A 17,297-nucleotide genomic window follows, 5' to 3' on the forward strand; every position below is an offset into this window, starting at 1 on the left:
GCACGGTCCTTCTTCCTTCAGCAAATCTTGCAGTGTGAAGCATGGGTGCTCATAGATTTCCACTTTCAGCTGCGGGCATCCATTGCGTGCCTGCTGGGTGAAGCTTATAAATGGCACTGCAGAGCTCGGAGGGGAGGTTGATGGCTCCTGGTGTGGATTCAGAGCCCTGACGTGGCAATGTTATTGAATCATAGAATGGCTTGGGTTGGAAGGGACCTCAAAGCCCACCCAGTTCCAACCCCTGCCATGGGCTGGGTGCCCCACCAGCTTAGGCTGCCCAGGGCCCATCCAGCCCAGCCTTGAGCACCTCTGGGCAGCTGTGCCAGTGCCTCACCACCCTCTGAATAACGATTTTTAATCCTATCTTCTACCTAAATTTCCCCTCTTTAGTTTAAAGTCATTCCCCCTTGTCCTACCGCTATCAAACCATGTAAAAAAGTCACTCTCCTTCCTGCTTGTAAGCTTCCAAAACCTGGAGTACTGGAAGGCTGCAATAAGAGCTCCCCAGAGCCTTCTCCAAACTGAACAATCCCAACTCCCTCAACCTTTCTCCACAGGGTTGGTACCCCAGCCCTGTGACAATCTTTGTGACTCTTCCCTGGATCCACTTTAACAACTTCATGTCCTTCCCATGCTGGGGGGCTCAGACCTGGATACAGTACTCCAGGTGGAGCCTCACAAGGGCAGAGCACAGGGGGACAATCCCCTCCCTCTCCTTGCTGCCACCCCTCTGTTGATGCAGCCCAGGATCCAGTTGGCCTTCCAGGTTGCAGGAGCACACAGCTGGCTCTTGTCCTGCTTTTCATCCACCGGAACCCCAAGTCCTTCTCACAGGGCTGCTCTCTACGAGATCTTCTATCAGCCTGGATGCAAATCTGAGATTGCTCTAACCCAAATGCAGCACCTTGGCCTTGTTAAACCTCATTAGGTTCTGATGTGCCCACTTTCTGAGCCTGTCCAGGTTCCTCTGTTTGGCATCCTTTTATCGTGTCCCTTGCATCACACAGTTTGATGTCATCAGTAAATTTGCTGAGGGTGCACTCAATCCTTCCATTTATGACGTTGATAAAGATGTTGAAGAGCACTGGTCCCAAGACAGACCCCTGGGGGGATACCACTCATGAGTGGCCTCCACTTGAACATAGAGCCATTGACAGCAACTCTCTGGCTACCAGTTCAACCAATTCTTTATTCGCTTTATACATCTTTATGTCCTCCAGGTCTCACTGATGTCTTCTTGAGCATCTCCAGCTCCCCAGTGATGGGTGTAACCAAGTACTGTTGGACAGGCTGAGGTTCCTGGCTGTCCTGTTTGATTTTCTGATGACTGCAGAAAGAAATGCAGTGCTTTGACTCAGAACAGGAAGGGCGAAAACCCTGGCCGTAAACTGGGACTTTACACTTGAATATCATCAAGCAGAGTCATCAGGACTCTCCAAAAGCAGCTTTAAGAGATTTTATTCTGGGGAAAGCATCCAACTGTGTTGGATGACAGCGTGGATGCTGGATTTCATTGAGAATCCTGTAGCCTGAGAGGAGGTTGGTGGCTCTCCTGGCTCAGCTGGGGATGGGAGAACAGGGGAGGCTGAAGGTCTCCATCATCCCTGCCCATTCCTCTTCTACCCCAGCAGATCCCAGTCTTGGTACCTTTGCTGCTCCAGGCACCAGCCCAGCCAATCTCCAAAGGGGCTTTGGGGACTTTCATTGAGAAATGGGGGTGATTGATCACGCTCAGCAAAGGGTGATGAGGGAGCTGCGCTGCAGCTCATTACTGTAATAAATGTTAAATGCAAAATCTATGTTAATGCATCGGGCTTTGACACACTTTCTGCACTGCAGGCGATGGAGCTGGAAGGTGATGCCCTTATGGGAAGAGGAGCCACAGCATGGAGGAGTTCTTGCAGCAGCACCGACTTGCCCTAATTCTGCCCTAAGGCTGCTGCTGGTTTTTTGGCATCAGGGGAAGTAGTGGCATCCGTGAGCTCAGTGGAGCTCAGCAGTGTTTGATCTCATACAGTACCACGGCCCATAGAATGGCAAAGAAGGGGTTCATCCAAGAGAAAGAAGTGCAGAGCTCTGATGTGGGGCACCAGGCTACGCTAACTCAGGAACATTCAGTGACCTGGCTCTGGGATCTCCATCATCAGAGGCTGTTGAGAACAGACCGGTAGGAAGGTGTTGGCTCAGCTTGTGCTGACTTGGTGCCTTCAGAAGTGCTGGTTCTTACGGCCTTTGGAGCCGCAGGATGCTCTGAACAAATTTTATGATCTCTATCTTGCAAGTGACTTGGCTTAGATCTAAATTAATTGGGCTCAGCATCCTCACTCTGATCCTGGTTATATTTTGATGCCTCTCTGTCTTTTAATCTTGCAGCAACTTGGCCACAGCCTTTGCAACCGCTGGCAGCAGGACACGATTCTGGCTGGGAATCCCACCCTGCTGCCTCCATCCCAATGGATGCAAAAGATCTGGATTTAGGGTGCTGAGATGGGTCTTGCTGGACATCAGTGAGAGCTGTCTTCATTCTCACCAGCCTAACAAGCAGGTGGGATGCTGTGGGCAGGGCCCAGCACCACCTCACTGCGGCAGCAGGAGGAGGAACGGAAGCATCAGGTCGAGCTGGGGTCGAATTGCTTGTGCAGTTTAACAAGAAAAGAGAAATAAGTTAGGAACAGAGCAGAACAGAGCAGTTCACACACAGCCCCTGTGCCACAATGAATGGAGACACGAGATACAGTCAGTGAATCCTGAAATCTCTTGGGATTAAATGATTACATTAATCTTTGCTTTCTCTAAACTGCGGTAACAGCAACAACCACGCTCTGGTGCCAGCCCAGAGCTCTACGCTGACTTCACTGTGCCTGGCTGGGGACTTCACACAGCTGAGAGGCAAGTGGAAGTGCAGAGCCCCCCTTGTCCTCATTGTGTCCCCATTCGCTTTGCCTGCTGCCTCCAGAGATGCTCAGGGCAGGAGCACTGCTGCACATGAGGGAAGTCTCCCAGATGGCTGCTCCTTGCTAAAGTACCTCCAACACGCAGGCACTGTCTGTGTGGTGACCACCCCCCACACCTCAAGGCTACCATTTTCCATCCATCCATTTCCAAACTCCCCAGCTATTCTTTGCCCCTGTTATGTCACACCTAACACTATATTCAAGCAGCAGAAAGAGCTGATGAAATCATTTCTTTTCTTTCTAAACCCAGTATCAATGTTTACACAACCGAGCTAAATTATTTATACACATAACGTTATAGGTTTCACATCAGTGGCTTTTATTAGCATTCAGAGGATGAGAAGTCATACCTGACCTACTTGTAGAAACTCCACTCATGCCTCTCCGTGATGCAGCCGGCGGTGGGGAAGGGGTGAAGGTGCCTTATGTTAGACCTGGGGGAGAATGCGTACAGGTGCATTGGTTTGCAAAGTCTCATGAGATGGCAGCTACACCTGCCTGTCCAGGAGGACACGGCAGTGGGGTAGGACACCCTGCACCCTGCTTGCTTACCAGCAGCCCTGGGGTTGTCCTGGGTTTGTGTCCCTGCTTGGGTTGGATGTAGGAAAAAGTTTCTTCTCAGGAATGATGGTGAGGCATCGGCACAGGCTGCCCAGGGAGAGGGTGGAATCACCATCCCTGGAGGTGTTCAAGGAAAGGGCAGATGTGGCACTGAGGGCTGTGGTTAGTGAGCATGGTGGGGCTGGGTTGGTGGTTGGACTGGATGATCCAAGGGGTCTTTTCCAACCTTAATGATTCTCTGACTCTATGCAGCAGAGCAGTGCTGCCAGCCAAGTGCCAACCTCAGCAGGGCTCGGAGCTGGTTTCCTTGGGGCAGCAGCTGTCCTCCCACCTGCAGTGCCTGCTCTCGAGGGCTGCATCCATCAGGGCCACCGTTCCCCAAACAGAGACGGCGCAACATCGTGCGCTTCCCTGCCAGCTGCTTCTCAACCGACATGTCACAGGCACTTCAGATGACTTTCTTCTTTGCCTTGCAATTAATGCATTTTTTATAAAGCCCGGGCTTCAGTTTCCTTTCATGTCACCGGGAGGAGGATATCCTTTTCCTGTTAAGCTTTAGAAGGATATTTTTTTTTTCACCCAAAGCATTAATCTCTGGTGCCCTGTAAATAGGACGGGCTGCTGGAGCTCCCGGTCTTGGAGCTGCTTTAACAGATGGAGCAGCACTGCTGCATCCCGGGCAAGATTTGCTGTGTTGTGTTTCCTTGCAACGTGCAAATGAAATGATTGCCGGACTTTTCCCTATCAAGTGCTCCCCAGTGCTCCATGCAGAAACCAGAAGAGGGGCAGCAAGGCACTCTTCAGCTCCTTGTAATTGCCAGGAACGTGTATCGTAATGAAACACTATCTGAGGCTACACAACATTTGATGAGGGCGTGATAATAAAATGACCAAGTGTATATCTTTGCAGGTACTCCAAAGTATGAGTAGAGGTTCATCCTTCCTATGTGTTGTTTCCATAGAAGCAGAGCTTAACCTTTTAAATGAAGATTGTAAAGGCGCCTAATTCAATTAAAATTAGGCTTCAAGCATATCAGCGCTTAATGCTCTCATGTTATGTGACTGGATATAGCCGCTGTTCTGACTGACAGGCAGTCATTGCCAGCAGCAGCAGAAAAATAACGTTGTGGTAGCAAACTCTGGGGGCTTCCACATATTTTCTTGTATGGTCCATGACTTGGTGGGTCATTCCTTTGTGACAGGACAAGGGGAAGTGGTTTCAAACTGAAAGAGGAGAGATTTAGATTGGATATAAGGAAAAAGTTGTTTTAACAACGAGGGTGAGGAGGCTACAGGTTGCCCCAAGAGTGGATGCCCCATCCCCAGAGACACTCAAGGTCAGGCTGGATGGGCTCCGAGCACCTGATGGAGCTGTAGGGTTCATTGCAAATGGACCAGACGGCCTTTAAGGGTCCCTTCCAACTCAAATGATCCCGTGATCCTACGGTTCAGTGAAGCAGGGAATCCAGCACAGAACACAGAGAGGCACGTTCAATTAAAGTCATTTATTGTAGGGTGGCGGTTGGTTCTTTTTCTTTTTTCTGGATTGACAAAGAGGGTTTCCCAGAGATCGATAACACAACACGACGTTATACACCAGTTCACAACTAGTCCCTTGTCGCTTTATTAAGAACATAGTAATTTAAAAATATCTAAATATTTACATATTAATAAAACTTATATACAGAAGATTGAGACTTTTTTTTACCTAAATATGGAATGATTTATCTTTTTTTTTTTTTTTCCTTTTCTAATAAACCCTATAAAAAGATTTCTGAAGAAAGTCTGCACAGTAGTCACAGTTAAGTAAACACAAACGCAATCGTACAAAAACTCAGATTCCATTGCCCAAGTGTTACGATACGGACACGACGGGGCACCAAAACCCCCCCCCACCCAATGCACACAACTCCAAGCCATGATGAAGGAAAAGACTCTGTTAAGGTTCGCAGTGCACATTCAATATATTCCACAGTTTATTAGAGAAGACACGGCCATTCCTAAAAGGACATCATTGCGGGTGGGGAGGGCTGGGAGCCTGGCTTCTCAGGCGCTGGGAGAACGCATCACAGTGTTGTTTGTGGGCATTCAGCAGCTATGGAGAAACAGACTTAAGGGTTTTGTTACGAGAGAAAGAAATCTTTAAATACTTTAAAAGAAAACAAACCAAAAAGCAAAAAAAACCAAAAAAACAAAAATCCAACAACTCTGTAATAGCACTTCAGCTGGAAACACTCAAAGGCCAAATAGTTTCAAAGGAGGGAAGAAAAGATGCGCCTAAAATACACAAAGGAAAATGAAACACGATGGTGAAGGCGATAGCAATCTCTCCCTCGAATCGCAGGGAACGCACTGGAATTCTCTGCTGGTCGCCAAAGACCTTTTTTTTCCCCTACGATTTTAAAGTGAATTTAGTGCTGTTGAAAGGTGCAGAAGCAGCAGTTTGCACGGAGGGCTGTGTAGGATTTTAGCTTCGCCCCGACCTGAAAGGATGAACGCTTTCCACGTCTAAGAGGGCAGTGCAATTTCTTCATCAATTCAGTGATCTTGACTACCAAGATATCAACAGAGTGCCAGTCTGCGACTAGGATTTATCTGTTCTGAAATGGGTGAATAGTGTCCCACAGGGCAGCAGTTGAAAAATCACAGTGTGCAGATTCCCTTCCTGGAAATCAGCAAAGTTGAGGTTGAGGCGGTAGGGAAAAGATGGTAGAGAAAGGAGGAGAGAATGGTTTCCTCCAGTAATCTGCACTACAAAACCACTCAAGAGCAACTGGGACCACACAGGGGAACTCCAGCTTGCTTGAGGTCCGACTTCTCCCTGCTATGCACCCAGAAATGGATGCTGATGATACAGATCCTGCTCTTTTTGGTCCTAAATCCAACCGTGCCCTTTTGAATTACAGGTATATAAGACTGGCCATTTGTACCACAGGTTTCTAAATGGAGAGACAGCAGACAGAGAGGAAAAGTAGGTCTGCATATGCACAAGAGCAAAGTGCTTCACCTCTTAAGTGCTCATCAAGCCCCTTGGGTTTGGGAAGGAGAGAGATGCCATCACGGTCCCAAGGGTGGGGAAGAGTCATCCAACTGTGCATAGCTAAGATGAAACACTGCTGGCAAGCATATAGCCATGTGGAACGGTACAACGGCAAAGGAGAAATAAGGGCAAGAGAATGACTTCAGTTAGAGCGGGTACCGCACCAATTAACTAATGCATGATATGGAGAGAAATCATCTTTAATTAAGATGAAAAACAGTGAAACAATCTGGAGGTTTTGTTATTTGAAAAGACAGGGGAAAACGTGTGAGACAACACAAACGTGAAGGGAGAACAACGTGGACGTCCGTGTGCCGCAGGATGCCGACGTCCCCATGCCGACCTCGCACCAACATCACTTAAATGAGAGGAGGTTCGGATCTGCTGAAACCACTGGCGCAGGATGTACAGTTTACATAGGAAAATCGAGGCTTGCGTCTATCAGGCTGTCTGTTGTGGTGTCGAACAGGTTACCTGGAGGAAGGGAGGAAGAGTTTGAAGCAATTAGCTTAGAAGTAAAAACAGGTTTAAGGAATCGATTCAGTCGTTCATTTAAAAGCTAAGCAAAGAGAGAAATGACATATATGAATTCTAATTAGAATGCCTCCAGGGATGGGGCATCCACAACCTCCTTGGGCAACCCATTCCAGTGCTTCACCACCCTCTGGGTGAAAGACTTCCTCCTAATATCCAACCTAAACCTCCCCTGTCTCAGTTTAGAACCATTCCCCATTGTCCTATCACTGTCCACCCTCAGAAACAGCTGTTCCTCCTCCTGTTTAAACACTCCCTTGAAGTACTGGAAGGTCACAATGAGATCTCTGCAGAGTCTTCTCCAAGCTAAACAAGCCCAGTTCCCTCAACCTTTCCTCATAGGATGGATGCTCCAGCCCTCTGACCATCTCAGTGACTCTCCTCCAAGAGCTCCACGTCCTTCCTGTACTGGTGGCCCCAGGTCAGGATGCAGCACTGCAGATGGGGCCCCACAAGAGCTGAGCAGAGGGGGACAATCACCTCCCACCCCCTGCTGGCAGCCCCATTTTACATTTGCAGTGGGGCTGAACAGAGAGTGACTGCTCAACTCCTTCCAGAGTAGAACCCAACCACCTACAGAAAGCAAACCAATGGGTTTCTTTGAATACCGAGCAACGTTTTGCCACTGAAAATACAGCACAGCCCACTTCAGATGTGAAGTGCTGCATTAGGCCGCGACGCAAACTGCACCGCAATGCTTCCCACTTTGAAGTTACGTTTCTGAAGGGGTGAAAAAAGCACCGCATGAATTTTAAACCCGCAGTGAGTTTTTCTGGATGTTCTTTGGGGAAGAAAAGAAAAAACATGAGGAAAAAAACCGAGGCCCAACAAAAAAAAAGCCCACAGCACAGCAGTCCAAATGCATATGGCAGAAGGAAAGAAAAGCAGGTGCGCTGTGTGATTATAACCCATCTTTTTGATACGGCTTTAAGGATGTGTTTCTCTTTCTAAACAGAACAATGAAAGACGGACAGAAGAATTGCAACTCCGGTGCTGAGAACACAGGGCAAACAGGAGACAGACATCAATCAGCCTGAGAGGCAAATACAGCCCAGTGAAAAAGGAGCGACTCGCACAATCATGCATTGAAAGGATAAAGATTTATATTACAATAAAGGATTTATATTTAAGGTTTCAAAAAGGTGGCTTTTTTATATATATATTTTTGGAGGGGGGGCGGGGGGAAGCTTCGTTTTCTTGATATTGTATTTTGAGAGAAAAGGAGACAACCTACATAGAATTGGATCGCTGCTATTTTCTTATCATTGGTTTCTTTACCAAGAGATTGTTATCATCTTTTCACAAAGCCGTATCACCTCTGGCCCTGAGGATTGCGATGTTACCGTCTCTCATTCTTTTAGGGATATCAAAAGTATTTCTCATCTTGAAATTAACCCCAATGTGGAGAATCCATACAAAACCTTCGGCACAGCTGCAACCCAGAAGATGGGTGTAAGGAGGGCTGGTGGACTTGGGCCGCATATCTATTCCAAATGTGATTTTCAAGATGAGAGTTGATGGAAAGGGTGCTACAGCTGCCTTAAATTGGTTCCCACGTGCAGAACTCACGGTTATGCCTTTTTATTTTAACATGAAATCCAGATGCTCAGAGTAAATCGCGGACCAAAAGAAGATGAGCTTTGTGTTTGCAATGACAGCTGATGCAGATGGATTCTAAAAGCCGTCACGTCTTCAGCCTGATAAAGAGATATCTCACACCTTCCAGGTCCCCACATCACTGAGAAGCTCATCAGTCTTCCAGTTACACGCAGCGATCAGCCTGGGAGATGTCTGATCCACCTCAACTCAGGTTTGGACACAGACTTCAGCTTAAGCAACAGCTGTGTCAGTATGTGCAAAACCTGAGCTTTCGGAAGGTTTGTTAGAGACAAATTCTTCTGGTATTTTCTTGAGATTTATCTGTTATTCCGCCAAAGTTCCCAGCAAGTTTCACTGCCACTGTTCTTCCAATTTTCTTTAAACACCCTTCAATCATCAGCCTTCAAAGCAAAGGCACTCTTAGCATCTCTAGTGATTTTAAAAGGGGAGCGTGATTCCTGCTCTGAAGTGCTAAAACATAATTGGGCACAAACACCTTCCCTAGTTTTGTGAGAATGCACCAGCCGTGTTTTTTACAGGGATTTCAAGTTTCAAAGGACAGTTTTGCAAACACCTCTCCCCAGAGCCCACAACTTTGCCACCTACGGGCCCAGGGGGAGCGTATTCAAAGCTGGCTATAGGCACCTGCATAAATTAACTGCGTTCAGAGCACAGTCCTCCCAGTGCCAAAGCAGAGTCACTTACTTCCAAATACAAACTTAGCTCATCTGGACTTACTCCTTTCCCTACCAGCTACGAAGAGAGATGAGAACAAGCAGACTTTCAACTCAAAGTGCCGGCCATGGTCTGTGATCTGCAAACATGTAGGTTGAAGAATTGCAACGCCACTAGCCCATGTATACCCAGATCCCTCTTAGAATGTCGCTGGGTCACAGGCAGTGTTGACTGAGCAAAAAAGACAGATGAAAGACAGCCTCTTTTTCTGCACCAGCAGTTCCCATTGACTCAGTTCACACAGGGTGCCTTCACTTCACATGTCTGTCCAGTTCTTGAAGGCCAAGAGAACATACAGACTCTTTAGCTGGGTCTGTTGTGATAGGAAAAGGGGAAATGGATTCAAACTGAAAGAGGAGAAATTTAGATTGAGTACTAAAAAAAAGTTCTTTTCAGTAAGGGTTGTGAGGTACTGGAACAGGTTGCCCAGAGAGGTGCTGGATGTCCCATCCCTGCAGGCACTCGTGGTCAGGCTGGATGGGGCTCTGAGCACTCAATGGAGCTGTAGGTGTCCCCGTTCACTGCAGGGGAATTGGACTAGATGTCCTTTAAAGGCCCCTTCCAAGTCAATTCTACGAGTCAAGACCACCTGACGTCTGTCACAAGCAGCCCCAACACCCCACTGTTTCTCCCACTCCCTCCTTGTGCAAAACTCTCTTTGAGCAATCCGATTCAGTCTGCTTTCACCGTACCACCACACCACGTTAACCACTGCTTGTTCCTGATTCTTCCCACAGTAGTTCCTGGAGATGTCAACTATCAGGGCAGCCTCTGCACAAACACACAAACTCTTCCCCAAAGAGTTTTCAAGCCAAACAGTGAAGTCAGCTTGAATACCTCACATTAAAGCTCTCTTTTAACGCCCGGCCAGTAACATCCTCTATAAAACCAGCTGTATTAAGACAGGGAGAGACCTCTGTAAAAGTTACATTTCACCTCTTACGTGACACTCCTAGATAGAAAGCATCTGTATTTTGGCTTTCCATTGTAATTACCGTCATTAGGCTGTCTGTATATCACTTTAAATCACTTGCTTCCAAGAACAGTGTGATATTACATGGATACGTACTATAAAGAGACACTTGCACACATATAATAATGGGTGTGAGTCAAATGCCTGGCGTGCAGCCTGTGAGCATCGCCTCCCCCACCAACACAAATGGCAGTGTGGTTTATTTAGGCATGCTTCCACAGATAGTATGAAGACATAAACATGCAGACACTGCAGCTCAAGCACTGTGCGTGCACAGATGCTTAAAGGTGTATGAGCAATCAGACTGATAGCAGAGTGGAAAGAGAGTCATCTTCTCGGCCACAACCATCCCATCACGCCCATTCCATCGATAACATCAGATGCAAGTAGTAGCTACAGAAGCTGCCTCCAAAGAAAAGCACACCAATCCAATCATTCTGGTCTTTAACACGATTACACCAGCAATGAAAAAGATAACACTACGTAGCACTACTGAGCTTTATTAGGGTTCTCTTTCAATGGAATTGCTTCCCTCCCTGATAAAAGAAACAAACAGGATGTCACTTGGAAGAGATCTTTCAAACTAGAGCTTCCTGTGTCTATGATCACAATAGTACCCTGAAATATTCAGTGGCTGGCCAAGAAAGCAGCACGGCGGCTCACAGCAAGCGTGTGCTCCCAGCCCCCACTGGGTCTCTGCCAGCACAAGACTATAGCTGCTTGTCCTCACCACTGCTTCGCTGGTCCTATTCCTTAGTAACTGCACGTGCTCTGACAGCAGGATTTCAAGCAGTCGCGCTGGGCGGCTGGCAGCTGCTGCTCTGGCCCCAGCATGCAGCAGTGGTGGATGAAAGCTCCTTCTCCTGCCCTTATGTAAGAGAGATTAGGAAGCGATCCCGCTGAGGCAGATGCTGCACTGCTGCTCTCCCAGCCACCCTGAGCCTCCAGGTCCTACGCCCTGCGCTCAGCAGCCCAATGCCAGTCACGTTCTGATCGTCACACAAATGGCACAGCTGATCTCCAGCCACCCTTTGTTGTTACACCTTCGGAATATGATTATAATGAACTGCAATCCTTGGCCCTATTCATCTGCTAAAGGTCTTGCAGCATCTGTAGCAACTCCTGTAGCATCCCTCCCTTTTTCTTGGGTTTGCCAGCATTAAGCTGCACCCTGGTGAAATGACACGGAAACGATCATCTCCTTAAGACACTGCCTCCAATCAGTTCTGGGAGCTCATCTACCACCAGGGCATCTATTAATGAACTGACTCTTAATGAGAGGGTGGCTCAGATTTCAACCTCAGTGCAAAAATATTTACTCCCAAGGCCACTGCTTTTAATAACTGTCAGGCTTAGAGGCGGTGCGAACGCTCTTCAAGAAGAAGTAAAACAACACTTACCCACCATAGAATTGTCTTTGCGATCCTTCTGTAAACCTAAGATGTTATTGCTAACAGCATGCACAACTGAACGGATGCTTCAACAGAAATCACTGTATCTGTCCCTACCAACACCGTTACGAATTAAAACAAACTCCCAGGGTGAGCAGAAGTCCCTGCTTACAATAAGCATGGTAACTTACCGTCCTTATTAGCTTCGCTGCTATCATGAACCTTGAGGTTTTATGAATACGAAATAGAGGGGGAAATTGTAAGATTCTGCTGCATTTGTTTTTTAACACATGGCATTGAAAACTCAAGATAGCTGGGTCCTCTGTGCAATTACCCGGCGGTCTGTGGCATGCCAGGATTATTGAAAAACGCTGCTGTGCAATAAACAAACACACACATTGGAAGCTGATAAAAATTTTAATGCATTTTACCTGTTTGTAGTAAAGAAATGTCCGGCTTCTCATCATAGTCAGTCGCCTCTGCTGATTACAAAATATAAACAAGAAATCTCATTACTTTTACTGAATACGGGAACGCGATTAAAAAGCTACACGGTATAGAATGATTTTGCATTTTCTATCTACTTTCCTCAGCTTCAATTTGCTGTTGCTCAGTTAAAAACTCGCTGCTCGGAGAAAAAAGGTCATAAAATAAAAATGCAAACTTAGAAGAGGGAGTTTGGTATTAATAAGCAGCTGTGCCAGAAACAGGTTGGAGCTACACTGGCTCATTTTAAGGTTTCAGGACATGAGGGGAGTAGCAATCCTTTCATAAAAGCACAGAAGTCTGTTTGTTAAGCAAACCCCAGCAGCCCTTGGAAGAAGAGCCCCCAAGGCTGCTGCTCGATCCTCCTGCAGCTGCCATCATCAGTTCCTATGGGAAAAGTGTGAATATTCTCATTTCTGCAGCCAAACTTCCTGTGACCACAGGCAAGCTTGTTTTAGGAGGAACAGATGTGCCGGGGCAGAATGACTTCAAAGTGGGAATCCAGCATGCTTACAAAATGTAGCCATGCAGGTACAAAGGCAATTACAATGTATGTATACACACACGCTTTTAATCCATAGCTTATGCAAAAAATGACTTAATTCAGCCCACGGTAAAAGAAGGCTAAAAGCTTAATTTGTTCACCTCATATTTGTCACTGACCAGAGGTATGCATAAAGATAGTTCAATTGGCTGGGCAGATGTGCAGCAACTTGTTAGACTGCAGCATTCTAGTGAGTGTTTGAACCCAGAGCAAATTACAGGCATCCACCAGGAGTTAGGAGTCAAATGTACACAAGTCCTATTCAAAATCCTGTTACCTTTGTCTTTTGACAACTCAGCATGATATTTTATGCCTTTAAAACACAAGGAGATCTTCAAAAGCATTTCAGCAACCCAGTTATAGTCATAAAGAAGAAGTCACTGACATTGTACATGATCACTGTGGCGGATATACATCTTTTCACATCCATTCATTGCACATTGACATCAAGTTTCAGCCAGGGCTATACATGCACCGAGCAACTTAGTTTAGCCCCCACTTAAAACTAAGCTAACTGTCCTGGGCACCTTTATTATAGCTATACAAAAGGATATCAAGTTGTTGCTGTTATGAGGATATCATAATAAGAACTAATCTAACTGCTGAGCTACATTAGAGCTCCTTTCCTTCTGCCACCCTTTCTCACTTGCATGGATGCCAGTTTAGTTTTTAGTTATATGCCCTTTACTCAGTTCCACAAAATCAGTTGAATTACAGAATCAAAGAACCACCTGGGTTGGAAAAGACCTTCAACATCATCAAATCCCATCATCAACACGACCTGCCAAATCTCCACACTAACCCACGTCCCTCATTGCCACTTCCATGCATCTCTTAAATACACCCAAGGACAGGGGAGTTCATTGTGACATGGACCTGTAAGTTACCCTCATTGTGCCTTGAACCTTTTCCTGCTTCCTATGTGAAGGTGGTACACTGAGCAGAAAGAAATTAAGTGCTTGGTACAGCTCACTGCAAGGATCTTTAATTTTGGAAAGAACGTGGAGCTGAATAAATGAGAAAAGAATCATAGAATCATTAAGGTTGGAAAAGACCATTGAGATCATTTAGTTCAAACATCATCCCATCACCACCAACATACCCACTAAATCATGTCCTCCAGTGTCACATCTAAGAGGTGACATGAACCTCCGTCTCTGCGTTTGGCTGTACTCGAGCTACGTGGCTCAAGCTACTGATATGGCACTAAAGAGGAGAGAAAGCTCATCACCAATCGTGCCAGGCTCATTCCTTGTACCAGCACAAATGTTCATACAGTCACAGGGGTCAGAACTAGTTAAAAGCTGACAGTATAGTTGAATGAATGTATTTGCCAGTGCCAGAAAGGGAGTGGAAGCAGGACAGAAACACTGAGAACCTTCTTACTCTCCTCAGTAGCATTTGTTTTATGAAACTGGATATGTAACCACAGCTTCAAGCAAAGTATGATCAGTAAAGCTCCTGCTCACAAACACATGACAAACACCCTGACCGCCTAACATGGATGTAAACCAGCACCTTCTCACATTGCACTCCAAGCAGGAAAGGTTTGCTTTCAACAACCACACCCAGAGACTGCCAGCCAAAATTCAAGTGTCTTCAGACAGCTTGCAAGACAAGGCAAGCAGGAATAGACCCTGCTCTGGCAATTCTAAGACTCCTTTCCGTCCTCTGCATGGCCAGAGCTCAGCGGCTCCTGCCATACAATCACGGTACTCATTTCCTTAGAGGTCTTTTATTTACATCCCCAAAATTGTTTAGATGTACATGTCCATTAGTTGTACACTTGCTGTTTTGCTCCTTGCACTGAAGTACGTGTATGCCCAGGGCTGGAAAGATTATCGGTGCAGTAATTTATCTTAATATTGCTATCTTTACTTGAGATACTGGCCACAAAAGCACCGTACCACATCTTGGACTCACATCTGACATCCTTCCTGGTCTTGTGTCTATTGCTAAGCAAAAAATCAGCATGATCTCCCACAACACAGAGATATTATATCTAAACCACAAACCAGGGAAACCAGAAGGATGAAGAGAGATGGCAGACAAAACAAAACAAAATCCTCATACAAAGCAATGGAAGCAGCAATTTGAACAAGGATTTGGGAGGAAAGACACATTTCTTGAGTGTAAGCACTTTTTTCTCCCTTTGTTCCTACTGTTTTACATTGCAACAAGGTAATGCTGATTTTAAACAACAGTTCAAGGATGAAATGTCATGGAACGCAATTTATTTAAATTAATTCTGCCTGAAAAGTTTCAGCATGTTTTCCAACAGTGCTACGTTTTCCTTTATTGAGTATGGCAATCAAAAGCTTCCAGGTTAAGCACAATGTAATCACTTTGCATGAACAGCTCTTACCCTCAGTTTCAGGAGCATTAGTCATACAACATCAGCTTTCCTGGCTATGCGATGGACAGACATTACAGCATAATGGCTTATACTCTTCAGAACATAAAAAGGGAGGAAGAACTGACTGTAAGAGATGTGCTGCCCCTGACCTACTGCTTATTAATGGATGAACAGTTTAGTAATCAAAAGGCTTGGATACTATGTCTGGCACAGAGTGACATGAACAGCAAGTCAGTTCCCTCTGATTCTGTCCTTAGATCTTTATGCTAATGGTCGCCTGTCTCTGCACTGACACTGGCAAGGCCACCAGTCCCCTACCCATATTCTCCCTGCAGGTGGAAAGACCACAGGGAAACACACAGCGTAAATTACAAGGCAATTTGCACAGTCATTCACACTGCTTTCAAAGAGGAAATATTACACATGTGGCTTCCTTTGACTTCTTCCCTTCCAGGGCCACTTTGCATCCGATCCCAGAAGCCAACAGGCTCAGCTTCTGTGCTGGGAGGAGACAGACGTGGCACCATGAAGCTGTGCCCCAGCAGGTCGTGCTGTTGGCACGATATGGGCCCAATAATCAGGGCTGAAGAATATTATCATACTATTTAATTTTAATTATAACATCTGTTTGTAACATTAACCTCACAGTCTCTTCTCCCCTTTGTGACAGCCGACTTGTGAAATCTTGAACAGACTGAACAAGGCCAATAAAAATTTAATGGTAGTGACAGCTTTATTCTCAGATCTAACAAACACATGAAAAAAAACCTACCCCAAAGCCTCAGATCTCAGGCAATAACCTAAAAGAACTGAGAAAAAGCCAAAGCAAAATAAATAAATTAGAAAATAATATTTCCAGCTATGAAAAATACTGTCACTGATTTAGAACTTAAATGAATTTTTATTTGCCTTAGGATAACAACCCTGCAGAATTTACACTGGGGAACCATTTTCTAGAAAGCACAATTTTTAAGTGTTTTTTATTTTTTCTTTTTTCCTTTATTAGCTTTTCCTGTCCCTAATTCTAGGAGATGAGCAAAACACGATAAATAAGGTTGAAGCTGGACAGCATCTATCATCCAGTGATCGTGATTTCATTTAATTGGGGAATACTCAAGAGAATACACCCTAGAGAAGGAGGTACAAAAAGCAGATCCACCACACTCGTCGCTAGAAAGCTAAAGCAGGACTTATGTTATCAGACTGAAATAATGTTTCACAGGATAAAGCAGAGAGGGCTGCTCATGAATGCAGGGTCTTACTGCGTGGTTTGAAATGAAAAACTCATCAGACGATGGACTAAGTGGCTCAGGGGAAGGCAAACAGAATAGAAAGCCTGCCTCTTGTCTCTTCTGCTGTCCAAATTTAGCACAACTCGGTGGTGACTAAAAAGTTGTTTTGTGGATTCTGGGAATAGACAAAATTGAACTTTTTCAGGTAAAGCTTGTGCATCAAAGCAAACCAGAAACAGATTTCCTGGCTTGTATCAAGAATGGTGTGGTGAGCAGGACTAAGGAAGTCATCCTGCCCCTGTACTCAGCATTGGTGAGGCCTCACCTCGAGTACTGTGTCCAGTTTTGGGCACCTCAGCACAAGAAGGACATGGAGGTACTGGAGCAGGTCCAGAGAAGGGCAACGAGGCTCGTTAAGGGCTTGGAGAATCAGCCCTACGAGGAGAGGCTAAGGAAGCTGGGGCTGTTTAGCCTGGGAAAAAAGGAGGCTGAGGGGAGACCTTATTGCCGTCTTCCAGTACCTGAAAGGTTCTTACAGCGAGAGTGGGGCAGGTCTCTTCTCACTAGTGACATGTGACAGGACGAGGGGAAATGGCCTCAAGTTGCACCAGGGCAAGTTTAGGTTGGATATTAGAAAGAACTTCTTTACAGAAAGGGTAGTTAGGTACTGGAATGGGCTCCCCAGGGAGGTGGTTGAATCGCCATCCCTGGATGTGTTTAAGAGCCGTTTGGATGTGGTACTCAAGGATATGATTTAGCAGAGGTTTTTTTAGAGATGGGGTACTGGTTAGGCTGCGGTTGGACTTGATGATCTTCAAGGTCTTTTCCAACCTGGGTAATTCTATGATTCTATGATTCTATGATTCTATGATTTTGAGTCGGCTTACAAAGT

At 45.8% G+C, this 17,297-nt stretch overlaps 1 protein-coding gene across 2 annotated transcripts in view; it reads right to left on the reverse strand.

Moving 5' to 3' along the window:
• Nucleotides 1–5,000: 5,000 nt before the first annotated feature.
• The window catches only part of BEND7 (BEN domain containing 7), a 47,727-nt gene continuing 35,430 nt past the window's right edge, over nucleotides 5,001–17,297 (reverse strand). Inside the window, exons 8-9 of one of the 2 annotated variants that reach the window (XM_072336864.1) lie at nucleotides 12,219–12,269; nucleotides 5,001–7,029 (exon numbers count right to left, since the gene is read on the reverse strand). In XM_072336864.1, the coding sequence (XP_072192965.1) occupies nucleotides 6,968–7,029; nucleotides 12,219–12,269 (113 nt within the window). In that variant the 3' untranslated portion in view covers nucleotides 5,001–6,967. The remainder of the gene's footprint in view (nucleotides 7,030–12,218; nucleotides 12,270–17,297) is intronic. The other variant, XM_072336865.1, reaches the window with a different exon arrangement.

The sequence above is a fragment of the Excalfactoria chinensis genome, chromosome 1 (genome assembly GCF_039878825.1).
Source record: "Excalfactoria chinensis isolate bCotChi1 chromosome 1, bCotChi1.hap2, whole genome shotgun sequence".
In the NCBI taxonomy this organism is placed as follows: Eukaryota; Metazoa; Chordata; class Aves; order Galliformes; family Phasianidae; genus Excalfactoria; species Excalfactoria chinensis.